Raw genomic sequence first — 19,805 nt, 5'->3', positions numbered from 1 at the left:
ATACGCAAAAATAAACTCAAAATGGATTAAAGACCTAAATGTAAGGCCAGACACTATCAAACTCTTAGAGGAAAACATAGGCAGAACACTCTGTGACATAAATCACAGCAAGATCCTTTTTGACCCACCTCCTAGAGAAATGGAAATAAAAACAAAAATAAACAAATGGGACCTAATGAAACTTAAAAGCTTTTGCACAGCAAAGGAAACCATAAACAAGAACAAAAGACAACCCTCAGAATGGGAGAAAATATTTGCAAATGAAGCAACTGACAAAGGATTAATCTCCAAAATTTACGAGCAGCTCGTGCAGCTCAATAACAAAAAAACAAACAACCCAATCCAAAAATGGGCAGAAGACCTAAATAGCATTTCTCCAAAGAAGATATACAGATTGCCAACAAACACATGAAAGAATGCTCAACATCATTAATCATTAGAGAAATGCAAATCAGAACTACAATGAGATATCATCTCACACCAGTCAGAATGGCCATCAGCAAAAAATCTAGAAACAATAATGCTGGAGAGGGTGTGGAGAAAAGGAAACCCTCTTGCACTGTTGGTGGGAATGTAAATTGATACAGCCACTTTGGATTCGCCTTTTAGATGCAACTATTTGTCGTAGATCAGAACAGGGAGATCAGAGGCAGGTAGGGGGCTGGGACAGTAATTCAAGGAAAATATGGGTTTGCCTGAACCTGGAGACTGTGCCCCGAGCCTAGACAAGCCCACACACATTCTTTCATGTCGAGCCATAAAATCAGCTTGCTCTCTTTAGCGTGTAAACTTGAACCTCTAAATGCATATATTTTAAGTTCGGTGACTTGAAATAATGAATGAATGGTCCTGAATTGAGAGTCAAAATGCCTAGATTTAAGCCCTGTCTCTTTCATTAACTATCTGGGTGACCTTGAGCCAGTTACTCCCCCTGTCTGGGCCTCCATTTTCATATTTATGCAATGGGCATGAAGACATTGGTCAGAGTGATCCAAAGAGTGCTTCTGTCCATGATACATTGGGAGTCTCAGTGGGAACCAATTGTCCAGGCCAGCCGGATCTCCCATCCCACCTGTAGCTCCACTGGACCCCACTCTCTGGCGCTACCACCCCCGTAGTTATGTCTCAAGTCCTAGCCACCGTGATTGACCAGGGACCTTGGGTTCCTAAGAATTCAAGGAGGCCTGAGGCAAATTAACTGCACTTCCCGTACAGATCTGAGTCTTAGAGGCTTTCAATCTTGACTGCACATTAGAATAACCCAGGGAAGTTTTAAAAACACCAACACCCGGGCCATCCTTCAGACCAATTAAATCAGAATCTCTGGAAGTGGGATCCAGGGATCAGTATTTCTTAAGCTCTCCAGAGGACTCTAATGTACTTTCAAGGTTGAGACGCTGGTCTGAGGAGGCCCGTGGAGTCCCCTGCACGTGCCCTGCTTGTGTCCACAGACCCTTCCCCTCACCTGCTGTACTTGCTCCCGGTCACATCCGATGCCCATGGAGGCATGTGAGGACCCCACAAATCTGCCCTGCTATTGGACCACAGTCACATTAGAGTCAAGGGGCTTCTTCACGTGATCCTGGACTGCAGAGTCTTCCCTCTTCCCCCTCCTACCTCCCCCAGCCCAAAGTTGGGGGCACCTTCCCCAGTTACAAACCAAAAATCCTAAGCATGCCATCAAATGCTAACAGATGTTGGCTGGAGAGGGGGATTGTCTGTGAGTCCTAGAACGCCAGACACTGTCGTGGTCAGATGAGTATCAAGTTTGGGAAGGATGTGGGGCAATAGGGTGAGGTGACTTTGTGATGGAGAGAAGGAAGAGAAGCATGTTAATCCAGTCCAATCCAGGCAGCCTGTCATCATAATGAATAGAACAAGCCCAGTAGGGAAACCAGAAGGTATTGGTTACTACAGCTCCATTAAGATTATTTAAGGCAACAAGGACCAGCTGTGAGGAATGTGATGCAGCCTAATGAAGAGCAAACATTTGTTCATTTTCCAGCTCTGGGCAGATACGCCATGTGCATGGCTTGTGTGGGGTGAGGCCAGTGTTGCCATCTTTCTCTTAGTCGTCTAAGTGATGGTGGGCAGGCAGCCTCCCGATGGAGGGTAACCAAGGAGATGGATGCTTCGGGTCTCCCCAGGTGCCCTCTTCTCTGCTCAGAGCCACCTGAGCAGAGACAGAGTGGACCTCCTGCTTCTCCCACAGTTTTTTTCTCTCCTCAGTTGGTAAAAGAGTCCCAGAACATGCCACTGCAGGTGATCTCTGAGAGATTCTGGCCCAGCTGCTCAATTTGCAAGTGAGTGATTCTTGGGTAGGGGCATGGGGAATTAGTGGCAGAAGCCCAAATCGTGAAAGGGAAAACCATGGTTGTTCTCCAACTCTGGAAACTCATAATGACCAAAATAGAAAGACTTGACTCTGCCTGCTCATTTCATTCCACTCACCGTGGATTAAAATAAGGAGAAACTGGGTCTTTTCCAGAGGTGGCCAAAAGACATCAGGAACCATGTGGTTTCAGACTTGGAAGTTTTCCTAGCAAGAAAGAGCTCATGTACAAGAGACTATTAACTTATAACTATTAACTCCTTTCCTTTGAGTTTATTTTTATTTTTCCACTTAGTATTCTGTTTGTAACCCAGCAAACAATATTTTCTGTTTAATTGGAATCCTCCCCAACCAAGTGAGCAATTTTCAGGTGGTACCATAGAAAAGTGTCTCAAGTGAGAGTTAAGACGTGGTTCTCAATCTGCTACTGATATGCTGGGTGGACTTGGACAAGACTCTTCCATCTCTGGGTCCATGTTTCATCTTCTGTGACATGTTTGACTACATAGCATGGACTCCTGAAGGCTGATAATATATGCTGGTACTTCATTTGGCCAGAAACACTTACTGAGTACCTTACACTGTGTAGTTTACTGGAGATAGTTAGGAAGATACAGAAAGAAAATAAAGACCCTACTTTGAAGGAAGCTCAGGGTCTTACCACACCACATAATCACATGACGGAACTCTAGTTAACATGCTTTGTGGACCCATGAGAAAGGGCGGTCCAGGGTGAAAGCAGGGTTTTGTCGTTTATTTTTGCTTTTTGTCAGTGATTACTGCCAGCATCAATCAGAAGCTTTCTAAAAGATGAGGCACTGAGCTGAAGAAAAGTAGAAGGCTGGGTAGAGGAAGAGCATGTGTGACAGAGTGAAACAGAGGTTTAGGGGCTCAGAAACATAAAAGAGTTGAAATGTTGCAAGCCAGCTCTTAGACAGGAAACAAAGATGCCTGTCTATGAAAAAGAAAAATCAATATGAAACTAGTTGGGGAGACAAATAGGAAGTTTTCACAGTTTTCCTGAACAGAATGAACAAGGTAAATCATGGCCTTTGACCGTCCACCCCTTAACTCTAGCTGACTTCAAGTTTAGGGGAGAGCTGTTGACCCACAGGCACCCTCCCAGAAACTCATGCATGGAGAAAATGTGTGGACAGGATCAGAAGTCTGTAGCCTGGAATGGGAGGCAGGGGTCCCCCAGGTCATAGGCTCAGAGATGGGAGGAATAGATGTACACTAGTCTGAGCTTTCCCATCAAACTATAGGCCTCTTGGAAGTAAGGCCAGCATCTTCCTCATCTCTCATGCTTCTCTGAAGCATGTGGAAAATAGTATACTAAATATTAATTGATTTGCAGAGTACTGGTGAAAAACTTTATGGTTAAGAATAGTCCCATCAACGAAGTGAGAGAGTGACATGGACATATACACACTACCAAACGTAAAATAGATAGCTAGTGGGAAGCAGCCGCATAGCACAGGGAGATCAGCTCGGGGCTTTGTGACCACCTAGAGGGGTGGGATAGGGAGGGTGGGAGGGAGATGAAAGAAGGAGGGGATATGGGGATATATGTAAACGTATAGCTGATTCACTTTGTGATACAGCAGAAACTAACAGACCATTGTAAAGCAATTATACTCCAACAAAGATGGTAAAAAAAATAATAATAAAATAAAAAGAATAGTCCCATCCATTCTAAATGTAATAGATTGCATCTACCAACCCTAACCTCCAAGTCCATCCCTCTCCCTCCGCCCTCCCCCTTGGCAACCACAAGTGTGTTCTGTAGGTCTGTGAGTCTGTTTCTGTTTGGTAGATAGGTTCATTTGTGCCGTATTTTAGACTCAGAGTCACTTTGCTGTACCACAGAGATTGGCACAATTTGTAAATCAACTGTACTTCAGTTTAAAAAACTGAAAAAAAAAAATAGCGCCATCCAGAAATTTAAAAGGCAGTATTTCTTAAAGAAAGACACTGGCACAGAAAGACCCTCACGTCGTGGGCTGTCTCTGTAGGTGCATAGAGTGTCTTCAGAGTGAGTCTTCCCCAGGAATTTGCTGTTTCCAATCACCTTCCTGCCTAAAACAGTGGTTCTTAAACTGTGTTATGTGTCAGGACCACCTGGAGTTAGTAAAGAACATTGAGACACAGGCTCATGGATGCAGGACAGGGCCAAGGCCTCTGCATTCTACCAAATTCTCTAGAAAATCTGGAACCCTACCAAAGTTTGAGAACAGCTGACCTAAACTTTGTCATTTAAAAGAGATCTCGGAGCTTTCAGTGGGGCCTTTTAAAGGGTGCTTTGTGACTCTAGATGCAGATAGATACTCAACTCTTCTGCTCGTTCCAAACTCCTGTCACAGACAAATACCCCCATCTTGCCGCCCTCCGATTTTTGACTCAACATCCCCAGAACTCATAAATTACCGTCTCCTTAGTGGCATGGCACACAATAATATTTGCTCTCCTAATGCCACTCTGAGGAGATGTCATTAGTCATCCTCTCCTGCCTTCTCTGTCCACGTTTATAATCCCTAAGGCGTGTGCTTTTCAGCAGAGAAGCAGGCATTTGTTGAAAGCGTGGTCTCTGCCAGGGCCACCGCTGACTCATACAGCGCCTTAGAGTGAAATAGCAAAAGGTACACCTGTCTCAAGATACTTGGCTTTATCACCGTGCAGAAGATGTTCATAATATATACAGAAATCTGTCATGCCTACCAGAGGAACGGTGCTCCCTTCGATTTGGTGCTCTTGTGTTGTGCACAGCCTGTACAGCCATCCATGGTAACCTTTGCCATCCACCAACTAGCCATGGCCTTCAGTAAACATGGGTACTTATTGAGCTCATGGACCTCAGTTGAGACCAGACCTTAGGCTTCCAACCGCCCATAAAACTCCTTCTCACTCCCTTAATACTGTGTCTTACCTGTGACCAGGTTGTCCCAGTTTTCCCAGGATCGTCCCAGTTTTAAACGAAAGTTCTACATCCCAGGAACCCCTTTGGTCTGAGGCAAACCAAGGAGCCCCCCGCTTTTGTCTTGTGACAATAATCTGGATGTTTCTGCTCAATAGGAGGCAGAGAATGAATTCTGGGGGTGAAACAAGGGGGCTGGATAGCATATCCTTGGGATGGAAGAGTCTGAACACCTGCCATGTGCCAGGCATTGGGTTAGGTGCCTACAGGCATTATCTCAGGTAATCACTAATCATCACAAAACTCCGTGGGGTGTATTTTTTTCATTTTTAAATTTATATGCTGCAAAATTTATTTGGGAGTCGCAGGGTATACAATTCTATGAGTTTTAACATGCATGGAGTCACATAAACACCAAAACAATCAAGGTACATAAGAGTTCCATTGGCAAAAGAATTCCCCATGCCGCCCCTGTGTAGTCAGATCCTTCCCCCACACCTAGCCTGAAGGGTGTATTATTGACTTAATTTTCAAAAAAGTTAATTGAGACTTGGAGTGGTAAAATGATTTGCAGTAAAAATATCCAAACACTCTAGTCTGTCTCCCTTTTGCAAAGCCCTGCCTTTTCCCTCTCAAATGCATGGCAAGAGATGTTTCTTGACGAGACAGATGTGTGAAAGACCCAGGTAAAATGGCTCCTCCTTTGTGAAGACTCTCTGGGATCTTCCCTGCATCAGGAGAGTGCAGTGGTGGGTGGGGTCACGGAGAAACCCTGGCAGCCCAGACTGATCATGGAGGAAGCATGCCCTCGGCTGTGCCCTGAAGCATCAGCCAGGAACTGCCTGGTCAGCATTCCCTGGGCCTGGTTTTGCTACACCCCAGGGCATATCATATCCAATTAATTATCTCCAGGGATACAGTCAGGCCAAAGGGAGTGAGGAGGGCCTCATAGCTGACAGAATCCGCTGAGGTTAGTGGGTGAACAGGTAAAGGAAATGGAGCAGGATACTCTCAGCCATGGATTGGAGTGAGCTACTCTTGGAGACTCTGTTCTGATGTCTCGCTATCTGGGGCCTAACTCAAGGAGGCTTAGGTACAGAGAAGAGTGTCCAAGAAGGGTGGCAAGCTTCAGAAAGGACTTTCTTATCTCAGTAGGGCCAAACCAACAGGTAGGAAGAGGAGTCAGCCAAGCAGACATCAGGGCCAATTCTCAGTTCTAACAAGAAATTGAAGTATTAAGGGGGGAAACCGGGCTAGGTTGCGGAGTCCTGCGACTCAGCATAACAGGTCAGAAGAAGCCTGTGACTTGCGGTCAGGTGACCTGAGCTCGCCCTGGCTCCAGGACCTCAGCTCCTTGACCGAGAGGGACGGTGGGTGGGTGGGTAGGTGGAATGCCTACCGACCATAAGAAGAGTTGGTCTGGGACAAGTACCAGATGATAATCTTATCCTAAAGTCTGTGAAGCCTGTCAAGAAGGATACAGGGAGGGTTTAAGAGACGAGTGCTCTCAGCCACTTGTCACGATGCTGGTACTGGCTTCGCCTCCTCATTTTTAAAAATGTCCAAAGCATCCCCATTGACTTAAAATAAAACTCTAATTCTTGGCCGTGGTCCACAAGACCTCAGCTGAGCACCACACCTTCCCCATCCACATGATGTGTCACTTATATTCTCTCAGCTCTGTAGAGCCTCCCTTCAAGTTCTAGAACACACCAAACTCATTCCATCTCAGGGCCTCCACACCCGTTGTCATCCTGGAACATTCTTCCCCCAGCTCTTGCCATAGAGCTGGCTTCTGCTCATCATCTATTTTTCAGCTCAGATGTGTCAACAGGAGACCAGTAGAAGTACACCTGGAGTTGAATAAGCTGGATTTAGGAACTGTGGGAAATCTCAGGAAGAGGGTGTCAGAAAGGGCTCATGGGATGTGAGCTGTGTTAGGTGATTTGAGGCTTTGTTCTAGATTAGACACCAATAGGAAGTGGTAGGGTTGGGTACCTTAATAAATCTTAACTATTAGAAGGGGGAACAGGCTCGGGGCTACAGCTGAAATTGGCAAAGGAGCAGCATCACACATGAGCCAGGATGGAGGGTGGGTTGTTGTTGGTTTTTTTTGGCTTGGGCAACATTCCTGTTTGTGTTTGGATATGACTACAGAGTGGTCTAGTTTTAGCCTTGTTCCATCCTGGTCTCAGAGGAGCTTTGTCTGGTGTTGGCATTCTGTGAAATTGTTTAAGTTCAACAGGAAAACACCAAGGTCCAGCTGGCAGTGCCAGGCCAGCCCCTGGAAGTCAGGGGCTGCTCTTTTCCTCCTCAAATGCCACCTTTTCCAAGAGTTCTGCCCTACCTAAAGCGGTGCCTTTTCCAGTCACTGTCTCTCCCAGGACTTTGTTTGTTGCCTTTGTAGCACTTGTTTTAAACAATAATTATCTTGTTTATTGTTTGCACCTTCCCACAACTAGGACAGAAAGTCCATGAGATCTTGTCTGCCGTGTTCATTGCTATTATTTCTAGGACCTAGCATAGTCCTAGTGCCCAGGTGGTCATTGGAAATGGAAGGAAAGAGAGAAGGAAGAAGGGACACAGGGAAGAAGGGCTCACTTAATACGCATTCTTGGGTGAGTCATTTCTTGTTTTCAGACCTCACTTTGCTGATCTGTAAAGTGAGGCAATAACATTCTCAAAAGATCCTTTCAGATCTGCCTTTTGAGGATTCTGTGAATACCACAGCTCAGACCTCCAGAGATGCAGACAGCCCCCAATACACCTTTTAGGACTTAAAAAAAAAAAAAAGAAAAATGACTGCCTTAGAAAAGCAACACTGTGGAAGAGTTGGAAACATTTCCACACTAAGAGAAGAGTGTAAAAATAGAGCTCAGCACTCTAAGGGGAAGAGAATGAGAAAAGCAAAGCGGAGATTGATAATGGATGAATATAATGAGATGGCAGTTCTGGTTTCAGAAGAATGTGATTAGCCCTAATGACTGCCACCATTCCCTGGTCAATCTACTGCAACTAGCCACTGATACAAAAATAATCCCCCTCGGCTGGCTCACTTTGAAGACGGAGATGAGACTCCCCCTCATATTTTTTTCCTTCCTGAGATTATCCCCTATTAGGTTGCAGCTCCCTAAAAATGGAAATGGATGTGTGATCAAAGTCTGCAAACTAAGGGGTCATTACCACTCACTCCTGGGCGGCTGCCTGAGGTGTTGCCTCTCAGCCTTTGTCAACATCATCACGGCCCCCGGGCCAACACATTCTCCTTCATCCCCCACCGGGGGGGACACAGAGGCTCCCAAGACTGTGCCAGGAGCCTGCATGGTCTCCCACGGAGACATGCCACTCATCACAACTATCTAGGATTTTTCAAAGGATATCTTCGCACTGGGTTTATCCTGAAGAGCATGGATGTTGAAAGGACTCCCAAACTGTGCCATTTCAGGACTCTGAGGGTGGGCAGGGACGTTCATTAAACTTCTGCAGTACCGTGGTGCAGAGGGTGCATACGTACTCTGTGGGTCCCCGTGGATCAGGGCAAAGCGAAGTACGCGGAGGCAGAGTAAACAAAGAAATGTCCAGAGGGTCTGTCCAAAAGTGAGGCAGGAAGCTTTATGGTGTAGTGAGCTCTCCATCACCAAGGGCATCCAAGTTTGATGGTATCCAATTAACAGATGTTAGGGATCAGCTTATCAGCTGATTGTGGAAGGGAGCACAAACAAATTATTTTCAAGGCCGCTTACACCTCTGAGATTCCAGGATCTTTGCCTCTGTATGCACAGAAGCCATCTCACACACTATTTTTTTTCCCATCTATCCATCCATTCGTTTATTCAAAAGGGGTGATTCAAGCACATATGAAATACAAAGCCAGTATTGGGTTATGAAGATACAGACATAAATAAGATGCTACCCTTTACCTGGAGTAGCCCATCACCAGGTTGGAAGGCAAGACATTCAAATTATCAGATGTAAAGGAGTCCAGCTAATAGAAGAAGTGACTGACTAGCTGGGGATGCAGTGGGATGGTGGGAAAGTAAGCAAGGAAGGTTTCACCAAAGAGAAGATGTTTGAACTGGGTTTTGAAGGATATGTAGGAGTTTACCAGCCAGACTCAGGTGGAAGAGAATTTCAGGCAGAGGGAACACTGTGTGTATAGTCAGTCTCAGAAGTCTGTAACACCTGAAATTGTCTCTGGCATTGTGTTTAGTTGCTAATCACTGAAATATTGTTCTAAGGGTAAGAAATGAGGCTGGAGGGGCATATGGGGTGAAATCATTAAGGACCTTGTACTAAAGAGTTTGGAATGTATACTGAAGTGACAATGGCAAGGGGAGTAACTGGGTCCTATTCACATATTAGAAAGATCTCTCTGATTATACAGGAGAATGGATTGGAGGGGACAAATCCAAAGCAAGAGGAGACCTGTGGAAAAGTATTTCTCCAGGTAAATTCACTGTTTGCAAGAATCATGGCTGCACATTAGAATCCCCTGGGGAGCTTTAAATACCACTGGTGCCTGATTAGACTCTGATTTAATGGTCTGGGGTAGGGCCTGGGAGTTTTAAAGCTTCCCCAGACAATTCTAATGTTCAGCCATTACAAAACCTTAATCTAACTGTAACCTGAATCCTGGCACATAATGAGTAGCCAGCAGATTTTTTTTGCCCAAAAAATGAGTATGAAAACATTCAGAGGGTGCTCTTCTCGGTTTCTTAGCACTTTAGGTGGATATTAGATGAATAGTGGCTTTTATTACAGAGGGTTTCAGGTAGAAATCCGTCCCCAGAATGTCAGTTTAAACATCAAGAAGTCTAATGCCACCACTGAGACAAGCACTCCCCACCCCTGCAGAGAACCCGGAGTATATAGGCCTGGCAAGTTGCCTGAAAGAGCTGGAGCTACCTGGCTCGGTGAGACGATGAGGCCAAGGGCTGGAATCTGGGTTCTAAGAGTTCCACGGCAAAGCACGAGCCATTTGGGGTCTGCAGATGGTCTGCACCGGTGGCAAGAGGGATGCAGGGTGATGGTCAATTATAATGAGTAAATAAAGGATGAGGGGGGGAAGGAGGAGAGACAGGCCCTCCATTTGCAGAACGAGCACACTCCTATCTCCATAGCACTTTTCCACGCTCAGATTTGGGGCAGAGCCTAGAACCTGTTTTGCTTCTCCTCCGGGGTACCAGTCTAAGGGTTTCTGACACACAAAGAACAGCATTCTGATCAAGTAATTGCTGGGAAGGCACTCTGTTACCCCAGTCTAAAACCCTGGGCAAAACTAAGTTAGAGAACATGGCTTAGCCTGGGCAAGGACCTCTCACCCCATCTTCATTCAATCTGGTATGGCTAGGTAGCAGAATGGGCACCCATTCTATCTACCCAACCACTGCACAGAGGAGGATCATGGTCGTGCTTTTAGAATAAAGGTCAGCAAACTACAGCCACAGGCTAAATCCAGCCCAACACTTGCTTTTGTAAATCAATTTTAGTGGAACACAGACATGCCCATGTGTTTGCATTGTGTCTAGGACTGTGTCCTCTCTACAACGGTGGAGTTGAGTATGAGTACTTGGAACAGAGACTGCGTGGCTTACCAAGCCCATGCTGCCTGTTATCTGACCCACTACAGAAAAAGGTTGCCAACTCCTGCTCTAGAAGAAGACCCACCCAGCCTGGCTTGGAAGAGACGTGGGAGACTGGAAGCAAGAAAGGGGGAATCACGCATGGTCTGGGCTTTGAATAGACAGTGGTCCTGCCTGCCCATAAAACATTGCCTACTGAATGGCTGAATTTCTGACCAATCAGGTTACAGACTTCTCCTTGCTTAGGATGTAGACCTGCTAAGAAATAGTTGGGCAAAGTCAAGGCTGGTGTATTAAGATGACTGGAAGCTCCTCTCCCCTGCCCTGCTGACAGGAGTAGCTATTTGCTACTGAAGAGGTAGCAAATTCAGTCTCAGAAGTAGTGCAGGGGCCATGAGCAGGGCATCCACCCTCTTCTACCAGAGACAGGGTAGGGCCAGTAGTCAAGATGTGGTTTGACATTCATGCTTCTGCAGCTTTTCTAAAGCTGTTCACACTCCCTGAGATGCCCCTCTTCCTTCTCTGTGAGACAGGTGGCTGCACCCTCCCCAGTGTTTCCATAACACTTGGCTCATAACTGCTAGATCACGTCACATGGTTGTTCACTCATCTGTCTTCTCTTAAACTGATGAGTCCCATCTCTTCCTTCCTTCTAACTCTGGCTCTGAACCTCTGTGTCCAACTTCCGGCTCAGTATCTCAGCTTGAAAGTTGACTAGTCACCTCAAACATGGCTGCTGCTCCTGTTCTTTTACTGTTTTGAACACGTGTAGAAGCAAGTGCTATACATGGTTCTAAGTATTCAATACTTTATCTACCCAGAACACAACATTTAATTCGTGCTTCCCCAAACCTGTTGCTCCCCCATCTGTTTCTTCTCCATCTCAATAAAAGATGCGACTCTCCACTCCGTTCTTTAACCAGTCAGCCTCCATCCTTCTCTTTCCTGCATAGTCCTCGTCTGTAGTAGATGTGTTGGTGCCCTGCCCACATCCCCTCCACACTCACTTTGCCCGTGTATGCCCACCCAGTGCCCGCCTCTTGCAAGCACTTGCGACTTTTTGCCTGAGTGCTTCCTTAAGACAAAAGAGTATGCACACTTGTCTACAGAGCATGACAGAAGTGCCAAGGGATTTCCTAAGAGTTGTCCTCAATCAGTGATGGATGGGAACTGGGGGATAAATACCCCAACTCCCTTCTTCCTCTGGGAGAACAACTCTGAGCCATGAGATGGGCCCATGGGATTAAGCCTCAGGTGCAGTGGTTATTTGTTCGTTGATGTACCCTGTATTTATTGGCATTCTTCCCTCGACTGTCTGACTTTTCCCACTCTCCCACCCATGAGCTCCTTAGGATTGCCTCCCAAATGCTAGAATCCTTGTTGCTGAGGCTGCTTCTGGGGGAGAGCCAAAATCTGCAATATTCAACTGAACATCCAAAAGTAATCACTTCCCACCACATCTACTGCATCACTTCCCACCACATCTACTGCACCATCTTGGTCCAAGGTACCATCATCTCTTGGCAGGACTATTGTAACAACTTCCTAACTGATCTCCCTGCTTCCTCCCTGGGCCTCCTGGAGTCTCTGTTCCATACATGAGCCAGAATGTGCTGCTTTGTAAAATATAAATCAAATTAGCTAACTGCCCTGCTCAAAACCCTCAAATGGTTTCCTATCACACCTGGAATAGTACCCAACTCGTTACCAATGACCACAATGCCTTATAAAGCCTGAACTCTCCCTGCCTCTCCAGATGCTTCTGTCACTGCTTTCCCCACCTCATCCTTGAACATGGTCACTCGGTTACCACCTTTGCCTCCACTGTCCTCTCTGCCTGGAAAACACTTCCCACTTTTCTTGGCATGACCGGCTTTTTCACATCATGAAGGAATTCACTTAAATGTTACCTCCTCAGAGAAGCCCTCCCAGACTGTGCAATCCAAAATAATTCTCATGCACGATCACTGTACCTCTACCCTGCTTTATTCTCTTCACAGAATTTTACACTATTTAAAATTATATATGTTTGCTTGTTCATTTGCTGCATCTCCCAGTTGACTGAAAGCTCAAGGGGGCTTTGTCTATTTCGCTGTATCCCAAGTACCTAGAATAGCACCAAACACATATTCGGGATTCAAATATCCGTCAGTGAACGAATGAACAAATGACTCCCCTACTGCACCAGATTTGAGCTCATGACACACGAAAGACATCAGTAACATTTGAGTCCCTGAACAGGTGAATAAGCCAGGGAGGGGACAAGTCTGTGTTCTCCCCAGGCTCCATCCAAGAACACACAGTCTTTTGCACTATGTGACCCATCACAGTGGGTCTCGTTTTCCCCGTGGACACCCAGATAAAGCTCCTATCTCAAGCCATTCTAATCACTCTGTCCTTTCTTTCTAGGCCTTACCGGAGGGGCAGACAGCCTCGTGGGACACAGCCAAAGAGGATGAAAACCGCAACAAGAATCGATACGGCAACATCATATCCTGTAGGTGACTTTCTGGGAGGGCTCCAGGCTTTGGGAACACAGACGCAAATAAGCTATCACTATTATTTATCTGGAATTTGTTACCAAATAATCCTTGATGTTTCCAGATTTGGGTCCACATGCTAAGCATGGAGCTCTGTCTCAACCTCCCTGCCATCCCTGGCCTGGATGACAGAGCATGGCTGATCTCAGCCAGAGGGGGCAGGCAGGGAGCTGGGCGGGCATTGGGCGGGCATACATGGGCAAAGTGAGCTGGCACAGTAGATGCAGGAAACCTCTGAAGCTTGGATCTTGCCCGCTCAAGAATTCTTCAGGTCGGGGAGGAAGCCCAGCCACAAGGTGTTCCCAGCAGGCCCCCTCTGCAAAAACCCATCATGGCAGCATCTTGGGGGTGGAGAGCGAGGTCCAGCCCGTGAAGGAGGGGCTGAGAACACCTAGGTGAGAGATGATGCTATTCCAAGGAGGTCGAGTCCCAAGCAAGGATGGGCACTCAAAAGGAGCCAGGAACTCTGGCCTGCAGCTGAGGGTTTGGGCCAGCTCAGGGCTCAGGGGAGCCCAGGGTTACCCTCTTCACACAAGAGGTAGAGTGTAGGGCATCACGACTCCTGCCAGACCCCACTGCTTGCTGGCTGGGACAGGGCCCTGTGGTGAGTGCCTGCGACTCAGGGCTTGTGTCGGCACGGGTGTTTGGGGGCCCTGAGCCTGCAGCAGAAAGCTTGCTTTGTGTGGACCTGGGGGGAGGCATGGAAGAACATTGCCTTTTGCTCAGCGGTGAGCTCTAGCATTCCTGGAAGCACCCGCTGGTGTGTGATTTGATGAAAGCAGTGGCACAGAGTAGCTCGAGCGCTCTGGAGTCAGACTGCCTGGGCTCCTATCCCAGCTGTGGGGCCCTGGGCAGGTGACCTGACCTGTCTGAGCTTCAGTTTTCTCGCCTTTAAAGTGAGGAAAAGAATGAAGATAGGATGGTTGAAAAAAGGTTCGTAAAACCCTTGGCACAGTACCTGGCACCATTACTCATAGCCATAGAGTTACTTTCTCAGGGTCACTGATGAGCAGTGTGGATACACCATCCTCCTTCTTTTAAGCAAAATTCACTGAATACCCATGTGGGGATGTGGAATAAGCCAGGTTGGGGCAGGGAAGCGTAATCAGATGTCTATTTTGGAAGGATCACCAGGGCAGCTTATTGGGAAGGTGGATTTGATTGAGAGAGGCTGGAGGCAGAGGGACCACTTAGGCTACTGTAAGAGTCCTAGCAAGGGACGAGGGGGCCTGAACAAGGGCAGTGCCAGTACTTGTGTGGGACCCTGCATGATACTCAGTGCTGGGAGGAGAGGGAGAGAGACACTGCCATAGAACTACACACCACACACAGTTCACACACAAGTATGATCATTGCCAGATACTGGTGTGCACAGCCTTCTACACAGCATAAATACAGAGGACGAACTTACCTCGTACAAAATGGCAAGCACATACTCTGATTAGAACAGGTGTCAACAACAGCCCGTCTGCCGCGGCACAGCCAACCTGGACCATTTGACATCTCACCAGTTGGGCACGAAGTATCCCTTGGTCTCAGTTCTCAGAGTAACCCAGTTCAGCCCAAAAAAAAAAATCCTGAATAACGAATTATTTCTAGCACAGTTCAGTGTTTTGTTTTGTTTTCTTTCACTGTCTAGACGTTGCCTAAGAAAAAGCTTAGAGGAAGAAAGCGTAAGATATAGGCGGCCTGTAAAGGAAAAAAGAGGCAGAAGTTTTAGCTTAGCTGTTTCCTGTGCTGATTTAGAAATCGGCTATGAATAGGAGAACTAATCAGAAAAACATTTGTAATTTGTCTCTTGGAAGAGAGTCATGCAGACAGCAAGATTTCTTAAAAAAAAAAAAAAAAGAAAAGAAAAGATTTCTTGCAAATGTAGTGTTGGGAAGAGACGTTCAAACAGTCAGGAAATGTGTATGAAGACCTATGATGTGTGGGCCTTCTCTGAGGCAGGCCCCGTGCTGGGCACTGGGACACTCAGTCTCTGCTGCCGGGGAACTCGCATTCCAGGTACAGGTTCTGCTTGCTCTGACCATCCTCTGCTTGAGCACCATCGTGTACTAGTGCCCTCAAATATCTGGTCACTTGTCTGTTCGCCGTATCAGATGGTGAGTTCAGATGGGATCCACTAAATTATAGGCTGTAAGACCTTGTGTACTCACTGTAAGCCTTAGTCTTCTCTCTGTACAATGGGTATCATGATACAATAGTATAAGGGAAAATAATAATAGAAAAAATAAACAATTAGAGCACAGTAAAGAGACCCTGTCCCTCGAGAGACAAGGGCATCCAGGCCGGGCCAGGTATCTGGCCCAAAGCCTGAGGAGCCCAGGATGAAAGCCTTTGTATCTTTCTGGACGTCCCACTGCCCACCCTTTGCGCTCAGCATCCGTGCCCAAGCCATCATCAGATCTCACCTGGCCTCTGCCCGCCTTCCTCCTGGTTGTTCCATATCTACTTTGTCCCCCAAATGTATCCTATCTGATCTCTAACAGAAGCCAGAGGGACCTCCTCAAAATATGAATTGAAACATGTCACTGTCCTACAGAAAACCCTTCAAATGGCTTCCTTCAGTGTTGAGCCCTTCTTTTCCAAAGGCCCTCAGCCCTCTCTCCATTGCATTTCACACGGTGTCCTCTCCACCACAGTCTCCTCGGTTAAGCCCCACCGGCCTTTCAGTACCTTGAACTTTACACGCTCATCCGTGACACAGGGCCTTTGCACATTCTCTTCTCTATCAACATGCCCGTCCCTCCTCTCTTTGCTCTGCTAAGTCCTACTTATTCTTCAGATCTTAGCTCAGGTATCACTTCTTCACGGAATTCTTCTGACCATTATAATTTGGTCAGAACCCCATTATTCACTCCGAGAGCACAAGGCATGTCTTCTCCTTAGTTCTCATCACTACCGTGATCTGAGAGCCTTTGCATGACTGTCTGCTGGCTGCCTGATCTCCTCACCAGAATAGGTGTCCTGCAACAACAGAGCTAGGGCTCTCTTGCACTTCTGTGTCCCCAGACCTGGCTTATGGCTGCTGCTCAGTAGACAGGACTGAATGTTGGAATGCATGGACTCCCTGCAAGGCCCCAAAGGGGTTGAGCCATGGGTCTCTCCCTTCTGGCTTTCCCCCCAAAATAGAGAGCACCCAGAAAGGATGGATGGAGGAAGTCTGAATCAGGATGACTCTAGGAACAGTGATAGTTGATCAAGGAAGACATTCTGAGCCTGAAGGAAGCGGGTGGAGAGATGGGACACAGGAGGGAGAGAGGAGGACAGTCATATACCCCTCAGGAGCCACATCTGAGAAGGCAGGATTCCAGGCAGCAAGGAGAACAATGAAAGGGATTAGACTGCATCATAGGGAGCAGAAGGTGCTGTCCGTGTCCATCCACACCCCACGGCTCCGCCGCCTCCTTGTGCAGTAACTCCTGCTGGCACCCAGGCCCGGGACTAGGGTGAGGCAGGCGACGCACCCAGCATTCCAGGGTCTGCTCAGGCTCAGCTGTTGACCCTGCACCTGCCTGACCCTGAGAGCAAGCGCCTCCTTAAAGTGTGTGCCCTGGGGCCTCACTGGTTCCCCCCAGTCCTGCCCTGTCTGCATCTTTTTGCCTGAGGACCTTCTCCAAAGCTGGGGCAGGGTGCTCTGCCCAGGCACAAAGCTGTCTCTCCCTAGACCATGAAATAGCCCAGCTGCTCTTCCTCGCCTTCACTGGGTTGTGTGTTCCACACCTTTCTCCAGAGCTTCCATGGGGAGTGGGCTGCCTTCTCTTGGCTGTCTCACTCCCCTCCCCCTTTCCTCTTGGTGTCCTCTTCTCTTCCTATGTGAACTGCTTGCACTGGAATCCTCATCTTGTATCTACTTCCGGGGAAACCCAAACAGAGGCAGAGGAAATTCAGACACCTAATGATACCGTCTTGGTGGGTTTAAAGAAACCTGAATCTCCTTTCTAATGTACGAGTCAGTAATTCGGCAGCGAATTGTGGCTGGACCGGGTAACCAGTGCATGCAAGAGCAGTGCAAGGCATAAAGGGGAACCAAGAAAGAAAAAAAACGGTCCTGGAATTGAAATGAAGAAAGGAGCAGAGAAACAGCCCCGAGGATTGGAAAGTGTTCCTGCCCTTGTACGTTTCCCTCCCGGAGGCAAAGTCGTGGGCACTGGCTTGATAAATAGAAATATTCTTGGTGCAAAAAGAAAAGCGGGTGTGATTAGCATCTTAAGGAACCCAGGGCACTAGGAGGCTGGAGTGGAGGACAAAGGCCCAGGCCAGGGAGAACAGAGAAGATGAAAGGGGAGGAGAAGGAGGGAGGGCACAGTCTGCCAATGAAACAATGAAAGAGAAACCTTGTCTAAATAAACCCTTTCTTCCAAACGGTTCTGTTCAGAATTTAGCAGGAGAGACAGTGGGGTTTCCAGGGAGTAGAAAAGAAAGGAAGTGAAAGGAAATGAATGGGGAGAACAGAACAAAGAGTTCTTTACTCTTAAGTAGCCCTGGGGTATGTATGGTGGACAAGGGGAAATTTCAAGAATACCAAGCGTTGTCCATGTGGAAGTTGCAGAGGGTGCTTCCTTGACTGGAAGGAAATTACACAGAGGAGAGGAAGTGATCTCAGGGGTGCAGATTTTATCAAATGAGGCTTCCCTTCTGGCATCTGTTGGGGTCCCAGCAGGAGGAAATAGATGGGACCTTCAAATAGTGTGATTTGAGGATAATTTAATCAAGTGACTTTTTTCTTTAATGAAAATGTGAGCTAGCTGTGGGAGACTACAGGGAATAGTGTGGCACCCTGGGGCTAAATGCCATGCCTAGGCTGCAGAGGATTCAGTAAGAAGAGGTTCCCAGGACCCAGAGAAAGAGGACCTGGTCAGAGGTGTGACCTTTAGTGGCCTTGCAGCCAGCCCATGGTGACCCCAAAAAAGGGAGCTGAAGGAATAAGTACCTCGACAGCACTCCCCACTTAATCCAGTCTTCTGCCAGTGCTTTCCAGTGGCTGAACCCAGCCAGAGCCAGAGGACAAGGGACTCTGTAGACAGAGTCCAGTGGTTCTCAAAGTGTGGTCCCTGGAGCAGCAACACCTGAGAACTTGCTAGAAATGCTCATTTTGGAGTCCCATCTAGACCTGTCAAAGCAGACATTCTGGGGATGGCATCCAGCAAGCTCTGTTCTAAACAGCCCACCAGTGACACTGATACACTCTCAGGTTTACGAACTTCTCATCTTTTATTTCTTTTTCTTTTTATTAAAGGAAAGTTGATTTACAATGTTACATAAGTTTCAGGTGTACAGCATAGTGATTCAATAATTTTTTTGGATTATACTCCATTTAAAGTTATTATAAAATACTGGCTATATTCTCTGTGCTGTACAATATGTCCTTGTATCTTATTTATTTTATACATAGTAGTTTGTACCTCTTAATCCCCTACCCCATCTTGTCCCTCCCCCTTCCCTCTCCCCACTGGTAACCACTAGTTTGTTCTCTATGCAAGTCTGTTTCTGTTTTGTTATAATCATTTGTCTTATTTTTTAGATTCCTCAGTGATAATATATGGTATTTGCCTTTCTCTGACTTATTTCACTAAGCATGATATCCTCCAGGTCCATCCATGCTATTGAAAATGGCAAAATTTCATTCTTTTTTACAGCTGAATAATATTCCCTGGTGTATATATACCACATCTTCTTTATCCATTCATCTCTTGACAGACACTTGGGTTGCTTTCATATCTTGGCTATTGTAAATAATGCTGCTATGAACATTGGGGTGTGTATATCTTTTCAAATTACTGTTTTCATTTTCTTTGGATAAATGCCCAGGAGTGGAATTGCTGGATCATCTGGTAGTTCTATTTTAGTTTTTTGGGGAACCTCCATACTGTTTTTCCACAGTGGCTGCACCAATTTATATTCCCACCAACAGGGTACAAGGGTTCCCTTTCTCCACATCCTTGCCAATATTTGTTGTTTGTGGTCTTTTTGATGATAGCCATTCTTACAGGTATGAGGTGATATTACACTGTGGTTTTGATTGGCATTTCCCTGATGATTAGCAAGGTTGAGCGTACAAACCTCTGATCTTATCCACAGGGATCAGCTTCCAGTTTAGAGAGGCAGGTGCGGAAGGCTGAAGGGCAAACAAGAGACCCAGGACATTTTCATTTTCTGAGACTTCTAACCCCCTAATTGAAGACAAGCCACTGGGCTCAGGTGCATTGGAGAACTGGGCATGGGGTTCAGCAGACCCAGGTGCTAGTCTCAGTTCTGCCCTTTACCTCATGCATGACCTTCAACAAGGCCACTTCATCTCTCTGACACTCAGGTTCACACCTTTCAGTGCAAAGAGTGCAAATTAAGATGAATAAATATTGACTCTGAACCTGGTTGTATAGCCTTTTAAACCTAGATGACACTAAGTCTAGTCTCTTTGAGTTCACAGGCAA

At 46.7% G+C, this 19,805-nt stretch overlaps 1 protein-coding gene and 1 long non-coding RNA gene across 18 annotated transcripts in view; one reads left to right on the top strand and one right to left on the bottom strand.

Moving 5' to 3' along the window:
• Window positions 1-14,937, bottom strand: part of LOC132593551 (uncharacterized) — an 81,846-nt gene extending 66,909 nt beyond the window's left edge. For both annotated transcript variants that reach the window (XR_009559200.1, XR_009559199.1), the window contains exon 1: window positions 14,780-14,937. This is a non-coding gene — a long non-coding RNA (uncharacterized lncRNA). The remainder of the gene's footprint in view (window positions 1-14,779) is intronic.
• Window positions 1-19,805, top strand: part of PTPRT (protein tyrosine phosphatase receptor type T) — a 1,174,296-nt gene that overhangs the window by 1,084,481 nt on the left and 70,010 nt on the right. For all 16 annotated transcript variants that reach the window (XM_060285697.1, XM_060285704.1, XM_060285700.1 and 13 more), the window contains one exon: window positions 13,238-13,325. In XM_060285697.1, the coding sequence (XP_060141680.1) occupies window positions 13,238-13,325 (88 nt within the window). The remainder of the gene's footprint in view (window positions 1-13,237; window positions 13,326-19,805) is intronic.

Source organism: Globicephala melas, chromosome 15 (genome assembly GCF_963455315.2).
Source record: "Globicephala melas chromosome 15, mGloMel1.2, whole genome shotgun sequence".
Taxonomy (NCBI): domain Eukaryota; kingdom Metazoa; phylum Chordata; class Mammalia; order Artiodactyla; family Delphinidae; genus Globicephala; species Globicephala melas.
The sequence above is the reverse complement of the archived record's forward strand: the minus strand, read 5'-3'. Positions and strand labels throughout refer to the sequence as shown.